This window comes from Paramacrobiotus metropolitanus, unplaced genomic scaffold (assembly GCF_019649055.1).
Source record: "Paramacrobiotus metropolitanus isolate TYO unplaced genomic scaffold, Prichtersi_v1.0 Parri_scaffold0000088, whole genome shotgun sequence".
Taxonomy (NCBI): Eukaryota; Metazoa; Tardigrada; class Eutardigrada; order Parachela; family Macrobiotidae; genus Paramacrobiotus; species Paramacrobiotus metropolitanus.
Window position 1 is genome coordinate 100,555 of NW_026570308.1, and position 20,795 is coordinate 121,349.

General features: G+C 43.2%; 2 protein-coding genes across 3 annotated transcripts; both read left to right on the forward strand.

The window, feature by feature from the left end:
- The first annotated feature begins 1,469 nt into the window (after nt 1-1,469).
- On the forward strand, nt 1,470-8,196 carry LOC129596327 (uncharacterized). 2 transcript variants are annotated; one of them, XM_055493568.1, is made up of 6 exons: nt 1,470-1,674; nt 1,784-2,041; nt 4,908-5,461; nt 5,912-6,230; nt 7,259-7,509; nt 7,630-8,196. In XM_055493568.1, exons 2-6 carry the CDS (start codon nt 1,829-1,831, stop codon nt 8,090-8,092), a joined length of 1,800 nt encoding a protein of 599 aa, XP_055349543.1. In that variant the 5' UTR covers nt 1,470-1,674; nt 1,784-1,828; the 3' UTR covers nt 8,093-8,196. The 2 variants fall into 2 exon arrangements, with proteins under 2 accessions (XP_055349543.1, XP_055349542.1); XM_055493567.1 differs by having other exon boundaries at nt 1,470-2,041.
- A 2,058-nt stretch (nt 8,197-10,254) lies between these two features.
- On the forward strand, nt 10,255-20,122 carry LOC129596290 (uncharacterized). The gene is made up of 11 exons (XM_055493527.1): nt 10,255-10,665; nt 10,955-11,027; nt 11,267-11,815; nt 12,097-12,418; nt 12,572-12,708; nt 12,962-13,233; nt 15,831-16,085; nt 16,849-17,396; nt 17,560-17,882; nt 18,982-19,232; nt 19,345-20,122. The coding sequence occupies exons 7-9, from the start codon at nt 15,873-15,875 to the stop codon at nt 17,735-17,737; spliced, it is 939 nt and encodes a 312-aa protein (XP_055349502.1). The 5' UTR covers nt 10,255-10,665; nt 10,955-11,027; nt 11,267-11,815; nt 12,097-12,418; nt 12,572-12,708; nt 12,962-13,233; nt 15,831-15,872; the 3' UTR covers nt 17,738-17,882; nt 18,982-19,232; nt 19,345-20,122.
- Nucleotides 20,123-20,795: the final 673 nt, after the last annotated feature.

Here is a 20,795-nt window from a genome sequence, read left to right on the forward strand (position 1 = left end):
ATGGAGCTTGGCTTTGCTTGAAGCGCCTGCAGGAGGTTCTTCAATTGCGGAAGGAAACCCGGGCGCCGATTCCATTAGCTGCCAAAGAAGAACCGTTGGAGGCCATTTCCTGGGCTATATAAAGCTGCAGCTTCTATACGTTAAGGGAGAAGCAGTTAGACATCTTTAAATACACATGCTACAGCCTGACCTGGTGGAAACTTGCCAAAACATTTAGCAGTAACCAATGGGCACATCAACCAGAGGTCGACACAGATTATTAATTGTTAGTAAAACCTCTGCTGTACTGCATCTGTACGGTATTACCGCTAGGCTTTGAATTAATTCGAAAATTAATTTTAGTCTGTAGTTTTGACCACCGCACTCTGCACATTAAAGCAATTTTCGAAATTATAAATAATTGTTAATTTATGTGTATTTTCCAGCGGGGAATCACAGTATCTGTCTTGGAAAGGACTGCTAGACAGAATGCACCATGTTTCAACTGGCGGATTGGGAATAAATGTTATTCTGTTTCTGCTTCTGGTCTACGTTGCATTATACATTAAGTTTAACATTTACTAAACTGTTAAATAAATTACTTAAATTCAGTTCTGTCCCGGTACGTACGCATCTCGAGATACGCAAAGCGACGCTATGCACCTCCCAGGCAGTGGAAATTATGCAAATTGCAACATGTTAGTAATTAACATAATTTGAATTTTGATTGATACCTGATCTCAAAAGTTTTGTTTATTGTTAAAAGGTTGACTAACATACGATTTGCATTATTAGAGCTTTTAAATTAATAACGAGTTGCGCGGAACATGTACCTGCACCAGTGTGCATGTATGAATGTAGCGCTTTAAAAAAACTGTTCTTTGATCGAAAGGGTATAACGTACGTGATAGAAAGATTTTCTAAGCGTTGTTAATGTGGCGGCATTAAGTTATATTGTTCTGTTGTGATATTGTATCACGTACTATGCAAGTCTCACTAATTCTGCGTAGTTGCATTATGGATGCACCCGCTGTTTCCGCCATCACCCGTCCGGCTTGGTTATGTGGTTAACGGGGATTATTTTGGGCAACGGGAGAATACTGACAAGCGCGCACGCACAAAGTTTGCAGCCGGGGCAGAGCCCCTTCGATCCACACAACGCGAATAATATTTCAGTTCAAAACGCTCCCGATTTCCGCTTTGAGCCGCATCGCGGACTGTATATTGATCGGCGCATGCATTGTCGAAGCTTAAAGGTAAACTAGAAAGAGCACATTAATGTACGCTCTCAGGGAGCAGCTGATGATAGCGCTAAACTGCGTGCGCCAAGGTGCATGGGCGGAGTCAATCAGAGAAATAATCCATAGTACATACTAGAAATCTGGGTGCGCCGATTCTAGGAACAGGAGCGCCTTCGCGTGAGTAACATTTCGCCAGTTTAGTAAGTTATAATTCCATCTGTTAGCTATTCTCGTTGATACCTTCAATTTTCGAACTTATGTAGAGCTTTTTTCGGCTTTTTTCGTATGCATTATTCAAGGTGGAACGGAAATTGCAGAGAGACCACGCTGATATATTAAAGGAAGCAGGGAGCGGCTAATAACGCTATATTACAGTACTTGTTTCAAGAGAGTCGGAAATGAAATCAGCCAAAAATATAATCTTTAATACCCGCGCGGCTGGATTTGCGCTGCGGTAAATCTCAGTGCGTCGATACGAACAGCAGCAGTTTTCCTATGAATATCAGTAAAGTCACATATAAACCCATTTGTTTCATATTAACACAAGAATCATCGCTTTCTAGACACTACTAAAGTTTTTCCCAGCAGTGCAGCTCCCGCCGCTGATAATGGGCAAATATCGCAAAACATTTGGATACACCCTGAATCGGGATCATGGCTGGGCGTATCAGGAAATTATCGCCGAGGCCATGATAGTTCTTTGGTTCGCGTTGCAGATTGCGTTGAAATTCGGCACCAGATTCTTCCCAGAATGGCAGAACACTCGTTTGGATCCCGATTATAAAACTGGTTTGGGCAGTCTTCTAGGAAACCTGGGATATGTAAGTGTCTGTGACTCTGGGCAGATGCGTGTAAAAATAGGTACTTCTACAGGTAAAGGTGTAAAATAGGTAAAATGAGCTTTTATTTGCTCCTGCGCACCTGTCCACAGCAAACAGCAACAGGGAACAAACGTTTAACCCGTTCCACACCATGCGTGTTAGGCCGACATGGTGGAGGACTTCTTCTCATTAATCCGTAATTATAGTCGTAGGAAGTGTTTAATTGTTTTATTTCAAAGGACAGATGTTAGACAACACTTTACAATGTGTAACATTTAGCTCCGCCATGCCCGTAAAGTCCAGAGAGTGACCAAACATCGTCAAAAGTGACCAAACGGAGTTCTCGGAGGTCTTGCTTACCTGTACAGCCACCTTCACATCAGATAATTGCCAAAAAAAATACAAAAGAAGTGATTGATAAGCTTTATATAAGAACGAAACAAAGTTCGGAGAAAAAACGCTCACTGGTCAGTGCTGGTCAAATGAAAATACCATGTCGGTTTTGACACGGTTGGGCAGGGTGCTAATTAATTATATTTCGTTAAAAATTTATATCCATTGGCAGAAGCATCGTACACAGCACAATGAACTATCAAAAGAAAGCCCAGAAAAAATTGCATTAACTGACTTGTACACAGTGGTCAGAAAAGTGACCACTGGTCAGCACAGACCGGAAATCCGAAAAAAGTGATTTTCGACTAAACGCCATTATAATTCATGTGAATAAAATGCAAAAAAAATATGTGATGACTGTTCTGGGTAGCCCTGAAACAATTACTTCCCATACTATCCTGATTACCTACAATGGACTGCAAAAGTGACTCAACGTCGACTGTATCGACTATAATATTATTTGCCAACGCTAAGTCACTCTTGCAGTCCACTGAACAATATATACGAAGTACACGACACAGAAGATTATGCAGTGCATCTGCTTGTGTGTTATTGCCATACACCGCAACCTGGACCCCTGGCTACTTCATTCTTCTTGAGAAAATGTGGACATTCTTTGCAAATTTCATGTGAATTAGACTGTAGTTATGAGCGAGAAATCCCTGCACAAGTTATTCATCTCGCGTTAATCCTCTGCTTGTTCAGCTTCTACCTCTGCACTAAAAAAAATCAAGCGAGCTATTTGGACCTTCCGGTTCATGAGCGCTCGTATTCCTTAAAAATGAATCTGTGCAAAGCGGTAAATACTCGTATATCGGCTAGAAGAAGTAATGTCTTCCTTTCAAAATACTGAAGTTTGCTGCCCTGTAACGACATAATTATTAGTTTTTTGGGAGACCTGTGCTGACCTTACTACACGTCGTACACGATACTTCCATATGAATCTGAACGATTGGTCACTTGTAGAACACTGCAGAATTGGCCACCGGTTCATTAACGATGGTCATTATGTCAGCCATGTTTCCTGTTCTTGATCTCGGCTATCCCCTTCGGTTGCACGACCGGATATAGTATCACTACCACTGTACACGTAATTCCTGTGATTCACACTGAGGCCGATGACCGAATGTCCAAAACGTAGAGCAGAAGTGACCAGCTGTTACGAAATATTGAAGTAGTACTAATGTACTGGGGCATATTAGTGCTTTTTTTGTTTTTGCATTTTCCTTGACCACTGGTCATCTTGATGACCATCGCAATGCCCCTATATTCAAGTACTCGTTGAAATCTATCGTTTGAGCCATCGGCATATTCTGTGCAATTTTTCTATCAGCTGTTATAAACGGCAATAAATAACATGTCGGTGCAACATGGTTACCATGCGTGTTAGGCCGACGTGGTCATCTCCTGCTTGACCTATGGTCGCTAAAATTCTGAAAAAATATTTTTCTCTTAATTGAATTTTTCTATTCCAGACTGCCAATTTTCAAAACTGCAGTCCCATCCCTTCTAGTACCCGGCTTTCCTGGGTTAAGAAAAACTCATGCAGTTTGTTATATGTACGTACTTCGTTCGTAGAATATATTTTTCGGTGTTCAATGAACGGTTTAAATTTTTTTACCTTAATGTTGAACTCACTAAATAAAATCACGTTGATCTGTTTGCCTTTCAATAAGAATTAATCAGGTTTCACACGCATTTTAATTCTAGGCAGCAAAACTACAAACTTTCTCGCTTTTATCCAAACGGGAAAATCTACAAAAATAATTGTTTTGCTTTCCCCTCATTGTAAGTGATGGTTACACAAAAATGTGCAGGTTACAATATTGATCTCTGACTTCGCTACCACACGCTATTCGCGGCTCCGAATTTATGGTGGTCAGATTTTTTTGTGAGAACTCGTAAATGGTTCCTGCAACATTTATGTGTAAATTTCAAATGCAAAACGAGGGCAGTAACACAATTTTGTTTGAATGCGGTGGTGATCAAGCGTTCGAAAACAGAAGCGAAAATGCTCAGCCTTAGCACGTTTTTCCAATTTTAAAACGAATTCTGAAAATTAAAAAAAACTTTTGAAATCTGAAAAAATGCCAAAATTCTGGTTCCGTGTCAAAACGATCTTTATATGTATGCATCTTTTTCAGCAAATTTAGAAAATCGGTCCATAATAAGACTTTTAATGCACCATTTAAATTATTTGGAATTTTTATTTTAACTATGACTCCCCAACCGGATGTTGCCCACCGAAACGGTTTTCGCAGCCATGTACACGCGCCATTTGGCTACACAATGTCATATAACAATACAAAAAGGTGTTTGGAAGTGTGTGAAACTGAAGTCTATGCATATTCGTGTACCTGCACTGAATCTACTCCCGTACAGTACATGTACACGAATTTGGCGAATTCGGCACCATGTATCCGGGTCACTTCCCTCAAAGGAAACGCGCTTATTTCATATAACTATATTATAGAAAATGAATGGTTGCACTTGGGATGGCATTGTATCCGCATGGTTGCCACCCAAGGCGGATGCCGTTACCGATAACGAGTCCACAGCGATTCCGGCCGCCAACCAACTCCGCGGGCGCCTCGGCTATTTCGCCGTCATCATTACCATCTGCGCCGCCGTCCTCCTCAGCGTGTCGGTGGGATGCTCGCTATTCGTTAACCGGGACTGGCGATATCGGCCATGGACCCAACACCTCCACTGGTGCGGACGTCACCCCATCCTCACGTGGCTTCGTCGACTGCCGACTTGGCTAAAATGCATCGGGTTCGGGGTCTACTTTGTGGTTGTGTTTATTCGCACTGTCATCTGTCTTCTCGTCTGGCTGGTGTTGTGGGTACTACCCGTTGTCCTAATGGGTGGAGCTACGACCGCCGTGGCCATTGAAACGTTCGGTCTGGAAGCCGTCTTCCCCTGCTGTGGGTTACTGGTGAGCATCCTCAGTATCTACTGTACCGGCCGTATGTGGGGTTTGTGGATGGAGGAGACGTACTTTTCCTGGATCAACAACAAGCTCAGGTGACACATATCTGTATAGACAAGATGCTGAATTAGATATTAATGCTAGCATTGTACTCGTTCTCACGAAATTTCTGTACGAAAAGAGTATTCGAATTGTTATTTCTTAATTACAGTATTATTTGTTGTTACTCTTGTTATTAATTGTTGTTGTTGTAATACTTTATTATTTATTGATTTTATTAATTATCCTTACGCTCTGTATTTGTGCCATTTTCCAGGCTTTAGCATTGCCTGAAAATTAATTATTAATTTATATGACAGATCTATTCCACATTGAAATACGTAACTTCCTGTCCGTGACCTGCAAATTTTCGCGTGTTTTGAGAAGGAAATTTTGTTACTTTTGAAAATTCTTAGTACTTAGTTACCTCGTAGCTCCTGCCCTCCTAATTTTTTTCAGTATGGGTTTAAGTGCACTTAATTTTACGTGTTTTGCTATGTGTACAGGCGGATGTGCGGTACGGCGCTGGCCAGGGATTCCGTAGCTATGGAAAAAGCTCCGCTCGCAACGGCAGAAATGAAAAGCCGGACAACAGCACAGAAAAAGATGATATTAGAGAAGCTCTTTCATCGATACTGCGCTGCTCTACTCTTCAAATTAAGCTTTTTTTTATGCTGGTGGTGTGCTCTGATGCACAATATTGGACCATTAACCGATTTTCTTCCTGCATCAGATGGTTCATGGGATTGGTGGATCCTGTACATCAGCAATCATAAGATTAAGGGCAACAGAACCGCCGGAGCTTATTGTATTGAGTATGCAACGGTAAGGAAATTACACCGGTCTGACCAAACAAATCCAGATCGAAGCGTCCTGAATTTGAGTGAATCCTGAATAAATGTTAGTTTTTACATATCTGTCCAAGCCCGTCCAAAAATACGAGTAAGAGCACAAGTGTATGGTGGAGAAATAAAAAAATGGGCGTGAGCCGTTCGGATAACCTACGGCGCGTTACGCCCTTATTTTCATGGTTATTGAGATCAGGATGGAAACAACAAACTTATTTTAATTTTATAAGCATTTTATGCCTGCATTTGATGTATCACATTACTGAAATAACGATAACTGCTCTACGATAATTATTCCGCATTACTTATAGCAGTCTATTTATTCCACGATATTTGCGCTCTTATTTTCGGACGGGCACGCACTCGCACCAACCTTTAAGTACTCGTTACAGTCAACCGGGTTTAAAGAGCGCTCTTATCAGGTGCTTATAGTAGATAGTAGTTTGTAGTGCAATAATCTTGGATCGATGGCTAAATTTTGCAATTAGTTTTTCTTTGTATAAGTACATAAATCGAGAATAAAGCGCAAATAACTTGGCTTATTGGCACTTTTCGCTACGGACCGTAAACATACTTTTTTCGGCGCTTATTTTTTCCTGCATGTCAAACATGCATGGTGGCCAGTTTGAACGAACGCGCCCGGAAATCTTTGTTTCGGCCGATGCTGTCGGTCTGTATATACAACAGAGCCCTCGCTCAAGCTCGCACTTGGACTACGTAAGTCCAAGTCCAAGTTACGACGTCCAAGTTGAGGAGGTCAATGTAAGTGTAATCCAAGATTTACCGTAATAGTCCAAAGTCCGAGCCTGAGCGCGGGCCATACAACGGTAGCAGGGCATATAAGAAAAATACGTTTTTCCATTCTAATACCATGAAATTTGATTCTGACGTTAATGAAATAGACCGAATATTTGAATAACACTTTCGGTAATGTACTCCTAAATTACGGTTGGATGCGGACGTACACGCGTACGGTGTACCTAACCGGTGTTGTGGCGCCAACAGGGTATGATGGGCGTCCCGCGAGCAGTCCTGTCATACTGGGTGGATCTGGACTATCCGCGATGGAACACCAGCCATCCGGCGCTGCTCTCCCTTTTCTCCACCACATATTCACCGATTACCTACGAGGTTCTTCGCGGATGGATCTGGGCACTGTCTGTGCTCCCTATTGCATCAGTGACGGTCGCGCTCGTTTACTGGGCCCGTGGCTTCAGGTCTCTCCAGCAGTCATGTGACGATCAGAACAAGGACAGGTTGGTGCTGTAGTCATTATTAACGGCATAGGTTCCACCCGACTAGAACGTGGAAGTTTTCTCAGCATCATGAAGGAAGTATTTACTGATTTTGTTCTTAATAGAATACTTGCATTACAGTACTCCCGAACCCGGCGAAATCGAGGCTGGGCGCGACGAAAAGCCGCAGGAAACGGTGGTTGGCGATAGCACTGGGACGAACAACTCCGATACTTCTGGCTGCCTTGCCGATACGGCTATCCCGTTGGAGAACACGTTGACCGGCCCATCGAAGCCCTTTCTCTGTTCGTGCCCGTTGGACGTCGGCCTCATCGCGTCCATTGCGGTTATGGTCCGTCGATCTGCGTGCATTTTCTATCTGCCGTATCCGCTGGTGCAGGTGCTCGTTGCCGAGCCGCTACAGGTGTGGGCGCTTCTGCTGTTGTTAACCGTATACGCAGCCTGGCTTTGCTGGCAGCGCCTGTGGGATCTTCTCGCGTTGCGAAAAGAAACGGCCAGCATCAGCAGTTGCGATGTGGAAACTGCCTTGCCATTAACTGGCTGTGAATGCTGGCGGTTGGAGGCCATTTCCTGGGCTATGTAAAGCGGCAGCTTCGATGCGGCGATGAAGACTGCCAATGCAGTCCTTTTACTGGGTTACATAAAGCAACAGTTTGCATTAATGCGGAAGCAGTTAGTTATCTTTGCACGCATACTTCTTATAGCTGGTGAAACTTGGTTAAACATTCAGCGGGATTTATTGTTGCAGTGGATGCATTAATCAGAGACTATACACAAAAACAAACTATTAATTTTCCTGTATGTGTTGTAAATCTCTGCATTAGTAACTACACACCAACTCAGCACCTTTTTGGGCGGTATCACCACTACGGCGGCTTCTATTAAATTATTTCTAGTCGGTAGTTTTGTCCTTTGGACATAAAACTTTGGAAATACTTTTTGAAGCTAGAGTAATAAAATAGAATAGTAATTTTTTGTTATTGTCCGTTCCAGCGGGAAAATGCAGAGTCTGCCTTAATGGGTAGAGTAATGGACAGAAAGCGGAAAATGCTTTCCCTGTGTAAACTACCATGTTGCTTATTGTTTTACAAATTACCGGTGCGCGCCTAAGTTGCGTATTTCGCTTAACAAAAATCAAATTGTTGAATTTGTTATTCGAAGTTTTTGAACTCAGTTCTTCCGGTAAGCAGGCGGGAAATGTTCGCATGCCAACATTCGATTATCAGAAAATACAAGAAAAAAAGGTATAGTACCAGTACAATGCGCTGATCTAAGCAAAACAGTTTCGCAACTACTGTATATCAGCTGAGTATTTTACCTTCTGTATAGAAATGAAATTTTTCCGTATCGCCAAGTATCTACCGAAAACTCCGAACGAAAAGAAACTTATCCTTTTTTAAGCTAAGCATTAAATATCTCTCTGATTTGGGTTACTACATAACGCCAAATCGCTTGCGCAAACAGTAGAAAAACGAAAAGATATCAGTTTATAGGATCACCGAAACCTTGCTTATCAGGGTACTGAGTGCGCAAAGACTCATGGGCTACGAACGTACAGGTGAACATTTCGTACTCATGCCAACAAGACTTTTAACAATTCGTGAGAAGGGCTATCCGCTGCACACATTATGGGTGTTCAACGCCCGCAGTACAACGGAAATAAGTCGCAAGGATTCAACATGTCCAGTCTGTCCGGTCTGTTAAGAAAATGGCCCGGTACTTGCTTGGTAACAATTGGTGTATGGCGTATTTATTCTTATAGAATTCTTCCTTCGTGCAATTGGAAATACTTTTTTGTACTAATTATTTTATAGCCTTTTAACCCAAGAGAGGAGGGTATAAGCTGTAGTAATTCTTTCGACGTGTAAATTTTACCGGTGATGTACCGTGTCCGAGTTCACGATATTTTGATGGCTATTGCATAATTAAACTGGATAATGAAGGCACAGAATACTGATTGATAATGACATACTCTGTACTAGACTACTAATTAGTATAGCCAAATCAAATCTGGAATTCTAATCACCTTTCCTTCCGCCATACCAGCAATGTCCATTACTATGATTATGAATCTAGATTTAAATTAATGTGTTTCTGTGTCTAACAGTGCGGCCGCGTTTTTCTTTATCGCTAAATTTTTACAAGGTTAATTCGGACTTCAGTGCGCTCACATTGCATATACACCAAAAGTCTTAGAAATGTCTTTAGTTTTTTATGCTATATACTGTAGCTCGCTACTTTTGACCTTGTGCGAACTTAAAAGCGAATAACATCGCCATCTATGAAGCCCACGAGCGTTAATCTGCATATGGATTTCTTGCCTTGCCGTGATGTCGCACCGGAAGTAGGCGTGCCGCGCTTACGTATATTATTTAATACTGTATAGTATTTCGATGCAGTCGTACAGCTACGTATTTTTTTAATCGTCCGTCAAAATTCGTCATTTGCCGAAATTCAAGAAAACAAAGTTTGCAAAGGAAATGAACCGACCAGCAGCGCTCCAAGTGGGCACTGGAGATCCTTCGACTCCTGACCGTGAACTTGCATCGTTAGGCGATCGATAATTACTCCAGTGCGTTCACGATTTCCAGTTTTACCCGCACCACAAACGGTATTGATCGTCGCAGTCCTTGCTGTAGGTAAATCGGAAATTGTACAGAGACCCAATAACATATACTTCTACAGTGTATGTGGGAGCAAGGATTATATTAAAGCACTGCGTTCTGTGGATAAAGGGTCGCGCAGTCACCAAGGATGGTATTAAACTATAATAACCGCGCATATGTCTTTCCGCTGTAAATCTCAGCTCCTTACGTGACTGCCAGTTGTACATAAATCTAAACGCCTATTACCAACGCCAAATTTTTAAAAACTATGGAGTTCTGTTAAGCTTTTTCCACCAGTTTAGCGCCGATTGACAGCCGTCGACAACCGTCGACAATAAATACCGAAAGACAATTGGGTACATCTTGGACCGGGACCGTACATGGGCTTATCAGGAAATCCTTACCGAAGCCGTGGTTGTTCTCTGGTTGGCGTTGCACATTACGCTGAAGTTTGGCACGCGTTTCTTTCCGGAATGGCAGAATACTCGCGTCGATCCCGCTGTACCGACGGATCTGGACAACCTCATGGCCAGACTGGGTTATGTATAATGTAAGTGTGATAGATGCATGCGCGAAACCTCAAATCCATGAATAACATGATAGGAAATTTACTGAAGAAGTTATTGCCGTTCATCGACATATCAGTACCGTAGTACTTACTATTCATGCAAAACATTTAGCAAAAGGCACGGTGCTGGCACGTAATTTTGACTTGAAAAATATATACTGTGTCGCCTTATATTAATAATCATGTTTCGCCTTTTATACTGTAAATGCCGCGTTATCATTAAACAAAATTACAATAACTTATCAAGCGCTAGCAATTCAAACTTTTTCAGACAATGCAAGCGCAAACTCATCAGGGACTTGCCACCGCCTCCCATCCCAGAAATCTTCGTATGTCATTTGAAGGTATAACATGATTTTAATAATAATTAACTGCAAAATCTAAACATACGTTATTCTGTTAGTAAAATCACGAGGTTTCGCCCACCTAGATTAAGAATTACGAAAATTACTATAACGAACTTGTTTCTACTTCATGCGAAATAAAAATTTTATTCTGGGATGGGAGCGGGCCCGTGACACGTCCGGTTCTTAAAGTTTTGCAACCGTCGTTATAATTTTACCGTTAAAAGTTAATACGGTAGCCAATGGGCGCATGCGATTGGGATGATATCGTCTCCGGATGGATACCCTCGGGCGCCGAAAGCATCAACGATAAAGACAACCTGCCGCACCCGGCGGCCAACGAACACCGCGGCCAACTGGGCTACGTCGCCGTTTTCACCATGGTCTGCACCACGGTTCTTCTGAGTGTATCCGTGTGTTGCTCAATGTTTGTCAATCGCAACTGGCGCTACCACCTGTTCACACAACACATTCGGCGGTGCCAGTGCATCCGGGCGTTCTTCGACGGCGTTATGTCATCACCACTAACTGGCTGCGCATTCACCGGGTTGCTGCTCGGCGCGATGGTGGCAACAGGTTTCACCATGATGGTCGGTTTCTGTGTGTGGCTGTTGTTATGGGGGTTACCCGTTGTGCTGGTGAGCGGCGCCGCTGCCTGCGTAGTCACTGACACCGTCGGTCAGGCGGCCGTGTTCCCGTGTTGTGTCCTGTGTGTGTGTGTGCTCTGGCCGCATTTGGGGATTGTGGATGGAGGACACATACTTTGACTGGATAAACAGTAAATTCAAGTACGGAAGGCAGGGTGCTTATTGTTAAAAATGAATAAAATATTCTTGTTCTCTGACTGATTATCTCAACTGTTCAGTTTATGCGATATCTCGGCTGAACCTAACGGTCTTTGGTTCGATAACGATTTCTTGCACCTTTATCTCATAATCAAAACCAAAAAATGCAACATCATCAGAATCTACGAACTGAATATTTCAGTAGTTCCTGGTAAATAGTTCTCTAATAGATGGGGTTGACTGCGTGTTTTCGAGACGTGCATCTGTCTTTTCGGTGTGTACAGGCGGATGTGCGGTGTGGCGCTGGTGGGGGATTCTTCAGAGATCAAACAAGTTCCGCTTAAAGCGGCAGATATCCAAATCCCCCCATCCCTACTGAACTGGACACCGGAGATGGAGATGAAATCCAGACTGAAATTGCGACGCAACTTTTTCAAATTGAAACTTGGCATCTTAGCTATATGGAGTTATGCTGCGTATACGCTTATCAAACCACTGGAGAATTCCATTCCTTCGTCTGATCCCTAGGATCCGGCATCGCGGTGGGGGAGACCATACGACCGGGATTATAACCACACCGGAACATACTGTCATGATTACAGAACGGTAAGGATAATAAAATTAGCATTCTAGTCAAACCCAACGTATGGTAGATGATATGTTACTTTATTGTACTGTTTAATTTTACGTTCTATTGTTCTACTAATAATGACAGTGATGATGAACCTTAATGATGAACATTGTCGCTTTTTCTGATAGGACAGACCGAATTGTCTGTACAAGGACTACTGTAGAGCGTCAAAGGATAAAAACACACCCGAAACGGCGATACAAAGAATGACGATTACATATGGTAGAAGGATAATTACATGGGAACGACAGTATTGTTTACACGCGTACGACCATACTAGTAAAAGGAAGGTGTTTAGGAGGGACTATCTGAATATATAGACATTCCACAAACGTATTTTATGTTCATTATACGTTCGTTATACGACACACATGTACGTTCGTTATACGTTCGTTCTTACAATGTATTGTACTGCGAATCGGTTGAAAATTTGGGTAGCCTATCGATAACTATGCAACGCGAGTCGCAGGCCATGTGATGAAGGCCGCGTTCCACTAACATGCGTTTTGCTCCAACAGGGCATGGAATATGCCGAGGGAATCCTGTCATATTGGATGGATTTAGGCTACCCACAATGGAACACCAGCCATCCGGGACTCCAGTCCCTCTTCTCCTCCACCTACTCACCAGTGGCGGGTGCGTTTATTTGTAGCTGGATCCGGTCACTGCCTGCCATGAATTATGTACCGGCGCTGATCATCTTTATTTACCTCATCTGGCTCTGCAATAATTGTGGCTCCTGGTTTCGACAGCAGCCACGTGCCGGTCAAGACCACGACACTGAGGACAGGTATGTTCAGTTTCTGCACTAGACTCCACCAAACAGAGCGCATTTCATAGTGACTGCGATTTTCCTGGGAATAATTTACCAATCCTTCATTAATCAACTGAGCCGCCGCCGTTTTATACACAATAGATGTCCCTTGCGCATAGAAACCGCACCGGCATTTCTACGTAAAGTTGTTTTGTCGCATTGTGCCCGGGGATAGGCCAGTTAGTATAAAGACAATTTGTTTTTGCGAAAAATAATCATATGGCTTTTCGTTGCCATAAACTTATAAGAAATCGTTAGTTTTCTGAATCCCAGAAGAGCTAAACGATGGCGCAACTAGCTCTCCCAAAGCGAATGGTCTCTGCGGAGAAATACGCGTGACTGAAAGTGTCCCGCGATGAAATGTCCGTACAACCAAATTCAATGTCATACCGCTAACTGTCATCCAACAAATTGTTCTCACGTCCGTCCGCGCTTGACTGTCTGTTACGAATTTTCTCGTGACGCCGGTCCGTCACACATCCACTATGTGTGCGCTTGATATCCGAGGTTCGGCTTGGAGTCGTTTGGTCGCACTTCTTGCGGTTATTTACTGTATATCCCGGAAAATTCTTATTAGTAAATAACACTAACCATTGTCGATCAATAAATGACTTGCCGACCTACAAAATATTTAGTAAAACAGACAACAAATTCAGTAAATAAATATAGCACCGAGTGTGTTTGTACCCTTTTATCTTGAAATCCTTTCGCATCTTTGGTACGGACTGAGTTTTTCATAAATGTCCATAAAAATCTGTTTGGACTGCAATGCTCCCATACCCGACGACAGCGACGCTTATCACAGCGAAGAGCTGCCGGAAATCGTGGAAGACGATAGCGGTGATACCAGCGAACTCGATGACGCGTGATCCTGTGATCATTTCACTGTCGCCATGGAGAGAACGATGAACGCCGGTGGCAGCTGTGCGTGCTACTGTATCTGTACCCGGGTCGCTGGCATCGTCGCCATTGCGGCGGTTATCATCCAGCGCCTGCTGTTCTGGTACTATCTGCCCTATCCGGTGCAGCTATATATGATCCTCTATATATACCTATATGATCCTCTGGTGCAGCTGCTAATCCCGAATGGCTGCACTACTGCTGCTGTTAGCCGGCTACGGAGCCTGGAATAACTGCAAGCGTCTGCGAGAGGTTCTCCAGCTGCGAAAGCCGCTGGCTACCGGTACTTCGTCATGCTGCTTGGAATTCTTGGAATTTCTTATGTAAAGCGGCCGAATGCAGATGTACGTTGAAGTGCAACTGGAGGAACCGATGGAACGACGGATGCGAAAAGTCGAAAACATTTATCAGCTGGCTATTCTGCATGTGCTATATATTAATTATTTAATGCGCAGCAGCATCCACGAAATATGCGTGACAGGCAGCGGCTAGTGGCTGGTGATTAATCTCGAGCATACATTATTACGCGTAAACAGTCGCATATGCCTTATTGGAATCCTTGATGTTAATCCTTGGTTCCTAATGATGTTAATCCTTTGTATTTATTATTTCATCTGTAGCTTAATAACTATCTCAATAACAACTATTAATGACTACTTTAATAATTATCTGTATCTTATCTGTATCATAACAAGATGACCACGGATGAATAGTGGTACATTTGGTAAAATATGGCACTATCACGGCATCATCCGTATGGTTCAACACCAGGGAAACACATACTTTGGCGCTTCCATCCCTGCAGTAATATTTTCCCGACCTTAACTTGGAATATTTCTATACAGTACATCCGCTATATTCACATACCTTAATCTGTTGCTTTAAAAACTTTTCAAACTTTAAAGAAATCATTGCGTGGCAAAAAGTAAAAGAGAAAGGAGAATCGAAATCGGGCGATGGTCGAAATTTTTATGGGTTGATCTCTTTTTTGCCGCATAATTTTTTTTGGATTCATTTCAAGTGACAGGAAACATGTACCTGCAGAGCAGCCAAGACTCGAGAAACGCAACTTATGGAAATGAGCAAGAAAAAATGTTACAGTGAAAAACGGCTTATCGACTGAAACTTTTTATGAAATGGCCCTCGTATTTCCATCATCACCCGTCATGCCTCCTGATTTGGTTAACGCAAAGTGTTTCGTGCAAAGGAAGAATACCGAGAAGCGCGCACGCAGCAGGTTTGTCATATAACGAGTACTCTGTACTTACATGATGCAAGTACTCGTTATATACAAGTACTCGTTATACAATGTATGTCGATGCAAGTTGCATCGATGAGCGATCATACAACACTTTAATGCGCTCACGACTTCCGTCCAGAGCCGTTTGTGTTGTGTCATGTGTGTTGTGCAGGGTTTAATGCAAACTGTAGGGAGACCACGGTAATATGTATAAATGTACAGGGAGGAGATGCTAGCGCACAACTTACGCGCGTTGAGGAAGGCGGAGTCAGTGACAGTATGGAAAAATAATCAATAACATAAATCTGGGTGCGTCGATACACGGAGAAGAGTTTGAGCTTCTTCGTGCGAATAACAGTTAGGCAGTTTACTTAGTTATAGATTCATTTGCCAGGTATCAGCACCACAAAACCTGCTTTCTAAATTTTGGTAGAGCATTTCCAAACAGGCAACGCCCGGTTAGCCGCCACTGACAATGGGCAAATATCATCAAACAGTTGGAGACGTCCTGAATCGGGATCATGCCTGGGCGAACCAGGAAATTATCACCGAAGCCGTGGTGCTTTTCTGGTTGGCCTTGCAGATTGCGCTGAAGTTCGGCACCAGATTCTTCCCCGAATGGCAGAACACTCGATTGGATCCCGATTATCAAACTGGTTTGGACAAACTTTTGGCAAGACTGGGACATGTAGGTGTTTATGCAGATTGGGCCATTTGGGCAAAATAAGGTTAATGGAGGAAGAACAAATTACAGTAGTAATAGGAGCTTTTTATTTGCTGCTGCGCCTGTGTGCACAGTAGAAAGCAATAGGGAAGAAAGGTGCAGGAAAATTATGCTCTTACTCTTTCCGAAGAGTATTTTAAGTGAGGTGCTTAAGTGTGCTTTATCTTAATGCTGTGCTCATTAAAACAACAAAACCACTTGATTTCTTAAAATTCCAGTATTTAATCGGCTGCATTATATTCACCGCATTTTAAGCAGCAGAAAGGCACATTTTACCGCTTTTATCTAAACGGGAAAAATTTCTAAAATAATTGTTATGCATAACTCTCTGAGCCTCACTGTATTAAATTTTAACGTTGTAACCATCAGTTAATTGACACACATGCACGCCCCGATGCCAAATGCAGTGCTGATCGCGGCTTATAGTTTACAGTTAAACTGTTGACAAATTTTGCTTTTTGTGTGTGGGAATTCAGATTAGAATTCTTAGATAGTGACTGACGCATTTATGTATAAAAGTGAAATGCAAAACGGAAACTGTAATGGTGTTGTTTTTCAAAATTTTCTAGCAAGCCAGAATACGGGTTTAATAAATCATTCAAAATGATAGATTGATGATTATCAATTATAGAGAAAATAACAGATTGTTAAGAACAAACGAAATACACATACCGTAATTATGTACCGTAACAATCATATCGTAATTATACCTCATAATATATTTTAGCCAGTGGACGGTTGTATGTGGGATGGCATTGTGTCCGCATGGAAGCCATCTCGGGCCGATACCGTTACCGGTAATCAGTCCACACTGATTCCGGCCGCCGACGAACGCCGAGGGCGCCTCGGGTATGTCGCCGTCTTCGTCACCGTATGCGCCACGGTCCTCCTCAGTGTGTCGGTGGGATGCTCGCTATTGGTCAACCGGAACTGGAGATATCCGCCAGGGACCCAGCACGTCCGCTGGTGCAAACGGTCCTCCATCGGCACTTCGCTCCTTCAAATACCCACACTGCTAAGAGCCGCAGTGACCTGGGTGTACATGGTGGTGGCATTTTCTAGCGCTTTTGTATGTTCTCTCGTCTGGCTGGTGCTGTGGGTACTGCCCGTTTTCCTAGTGGCCGGAGCTGCGGCCGCCGTGGCCATGAAAATATTCGGACAGGATGCCGTATTCCCGTGCTGTGTGCTACTGGTGAGCACTCTCAGCATCCACTGCACCGGCCGTATTTGGGGTTTGTGGATGAAGGATGCGTACTTTACCTGGATCAAAAACAGGTCTCTGGTACCATAGACAAAATTCTAAATTAGAATCGTTGATACTCGTATTTACAGTGCACTCCTTTCACGGAGTGTAATTAAATGATTATCTATAAATTAGACATAGTGGTTCTTATGCAATACTTTAACGCCTTTGCTACGTGTTTTTCTATGGGTACAGGCGGATGTGCGGTGCCGCGCTGCTTAAAGATTCGGTAGCGATGTCGCTCTTAGCGGCAGAAACCAGAAGCCCGTTTGCAGTAGCGAAAGGGATCACGGCGAAAAGGATCGATAAAGAGACTCTTTTTCCGATACTGCGCCACCTTATTGAAATTAAGCTTCATGATATGCTGGTATAGTGCGGTGATCGAAAATATCCTACCATTGGAAGTTTTCATTCCTCCGTCGGATCTCCTCCGCCGTTCATGGGCTTGGTGGCGTCTCTTCATCCCGAAAGATAGCGACACCGGAACCGACGAAAAGTATTGTATGAAGTATAAAACGGTAAGGAAATTACACCGGCCTGACCAGACAAATCCTGATTGAAGAGTATTAAATTTGAATGATTATTCGAAGAAATGCGAGTTTTAACATACAACTGAGACAAGCCCGTTCGGAAATAAGGACGTAAGTGTACAGCGGGAGAAATGAAACGAATGGGCTTAATTTATTCGGACAACATACGGGAAGTTGCGGCCCTGTTTTTACGGTAACTGAGGTCAGGATGAAAACAACAATGTCATATTCATAAGCATTTTACGCAGCCACGGGTGCTCGCATCCGCTATACACATAGTACACATCACTAAAGCAACCGAACCACTATACAGTAATTACTCATCATTATACTTCACGCAATCTATTTCGCGACATTTGCGTCCGTATTCTCTGACGTGCTTGTACCCGCACCGAACTTTAAAAGTACGGATAGTACTCGTAATATGTAACGGGGTTTAAATAGCGCTCTTATCGGGTGCTCCTCCGTACAAAAAAAGGCTCAATGAAACCGGTAGCGCAATTATTTCCCTACTAGAAATCAGCCGCCACACCCGTAATGCAATGACCTTCGATCGAACGCGAAGTTTTGCAGTTGTTTTTTCAATCTTCCAACCATAAATAAGGCGAGTAAAGCACAACTAAATGGGCTGGGTGGTCATTTCCGCTACACACCGTATGTACACCAAATCCTTTTTTTGACCTCTTTCTTTAACTTTGGACCTGGTGGTCAACTTAAAAACGCACGCTACCGGTATCACTGGCCACGGAACGGCTGTTTGTACCGGCACAATCATCGTACAATATAGTAGTTGTTATATATTCATGAAATAATTATGACTTTACCTTGCCGGCAGTCAACTGATTGTCAAAATTAATGGTGAGTTACTACGTACGTAAAAATAGGTTGGCAACGATATGGTTGCCAACTGCAGAAACAGCAAGTTACAGTACATCACAATATTCCACCCTAATTCGGTTTTTGATTTTTACGCTTATGAACCCAGATAATCGTCTGCATAATACTGCGTCTACAATGTCCTGTAAAAATTACGGTTGGAAGCGAACGTAAACTCGTTACCTGACCGGTGTTTTGCCGCCCCAAACAGGGTATGATGTACGTCTCCCAGCCAATGCTGTCATATTGGATGGATTTGGACTATCCGCGGTGGAACACCAGCCATCCGGCGCTGCTGTCCCTCTACTCCTCCACCTACTCACCGATAACATATCAGCTTCTTTACGGGTGGATCTGGATACTGCCTTATATGAACAGTGTACCAGTGATGATTGCGCTCGTCTACTGGGCCCGTGGCTTCAGATCCCTGAACCAGTCACGTGACGAACTGAACAAGAACAGGTTGGTATATGTAGATTCCACCCGACTGGAAGGTGGAAATGCTGTTTACAGTAATTATGCGCGAAGCATCTACTGATTTTGTCCTTACGTTAATATCCTTCTTGCATTATAGCGCTACGAAACCCGGCGAAATCGAGGATGGCCGCGACGGAAAGCCGCACGAAACGATGAACGACAATAGCATCGGGACGACCACTCCTGATACGGCGTGCTGCGTTTCCGACACCGCAATCCCGGTGGAGAACACGCTGAACGGCCTCTCGGAGCCCTATTTCTGTGCGTGTTGGTTGGGCGTCGACCTCACCGCCTTCATTTTGGCTACGCTCCGTCGAGTTGTGTGCTATTTCTATATGGCCTATCCGCTGGTGCAGTTGCTCGTTCCCGAGGCACTGCAGCTGTGGGCGCTTCTGCTACTGGTGACCGTGCATGGAGCCTGGCTTTGCTGGAAGCGGCTGCAGGAGGTTCGGGAGTTGCGGCAGGACACACGGGCCCTGGTTCCATCCACGGGCAGTGAGGGATGGCGGTCCAACGTCTTTTCCTGGGCTATATAATGCCGCAGTTTCGATGCGTTAACGCAGGAGCAATTAGATATCCTTAAGCATACTTTCTACAGCTAGTGGGAAATTTTACTAATACAACAGAGCAGTAACAAGTGGATACATTTATCCGAGGCTTACACAAATTATTAATTTTCCAAAATACATAAGTGATTGTTGTTATTGATTCATTTGACTGAGCATTATTAATTTAAGTAGCAGCCTGGATCCGGAAAATTTCTTCGTGCGTATGGACAGCTCTGAAGCACTCACCATCTGTTCCGTACGGTATTCCACTACAGCTTTGCATTCAGAAACTACTCTTGTATTTCTAGTCTGTAGTTTTGACATTAAAGTCTGTAGTCTGTTGTCTGTGTTTTAGTCTGTAGTTTTGACTTTTGCACATTAAAGTATGTCCGAAATTATAAATAATTTCCAAAGTGCATACAGCGAGGAAAGGCAGTGTCCGTCTTCGGTAGGAGTAGGACTAATGGATAGAATGCGAAAAATGTTTTCCATACTTAAACAACCGGATTGCTTTCCCAGTGCGCGCCATTGTGAATTATACTGACCACTCTTATTAAACTGTCAGATTTGCTATTCGAACTCATGTCTTTTCGGTACGCAGGTGGGAAATAAGCGCTTGCCAACACATTCGATTATCAGAAAACACAAGAAAAATGTAGTATTGTACACTGCGCTGATCTCCGCAAAACAGGTTCGCAAGTATACTACGTAAGTATTCTATCTTCTGCATAAAATAAAACGTTTTCTATCAAATGCCATGCAACAACCGAACACTAAATATCTCTCTACATAATCTGTCTTATTATATAACGTCAAATCTCCTGCGGACAACCGAAGCCCTGAACAAAAATAAATAATGTAGTCAGAGTCACAGGAACCTCTCACTATCTTCAGGGCAGGGCATTGACTCACGGGCTACGGCAGAACAGGTTAACATTTCGCACTAAGGCCCACAAGACTTTTAGCAGTTCTTGAAAATGGCTGACCGCGAAGCCCTGAA

Excerpts from the sequence above, each read along its gene's own strand:
- LOC129596290 (XM_055493527.1), top strand. The coding sequence starts at position 15,873 with ATGGGCAAATATCATCAAACAGTTGGAGACGTCCTGAATCGGGATCAT. Across the intron at positions 16,086-16,848 it reads TTTTGGCAAGACTGGGACAT|CCAGTGGACGGTTGTATGTG; the intron begins GTAGGTGTTTAT and ends AATATATTTTAG. Across the intron at positions 17,397-17,559 it reads TTTACCTGGATCAAAAACAG|GCGGATGTGCGGTGCCGCGC; the intron begins GTCTCTGGTACC and ends CTATGGGTACAG.
- LOC129596327 (XM_055493567.1), top strand. The coding sequence starts at position 1,829 with ATGGGCAAATATCGCAAAACATTTGGATACACCCTGAATCGGGATCAT. Across the intron at positions 5,462-5,911 it reads TGGATCAACAACAAGCTCAG|GCGGATGTGCGGTACGGCGC; the intron begins GTGACACATATC and ends CTATGTGTACAG. Across the intron at positions 6,231-7,258 it reads ATTGTATTGAGTATGCAACG|GGTATGATGGGCGTCCCGCG; the intron begins GTAAGGAAATTA and ends TGGCGCCAACAG.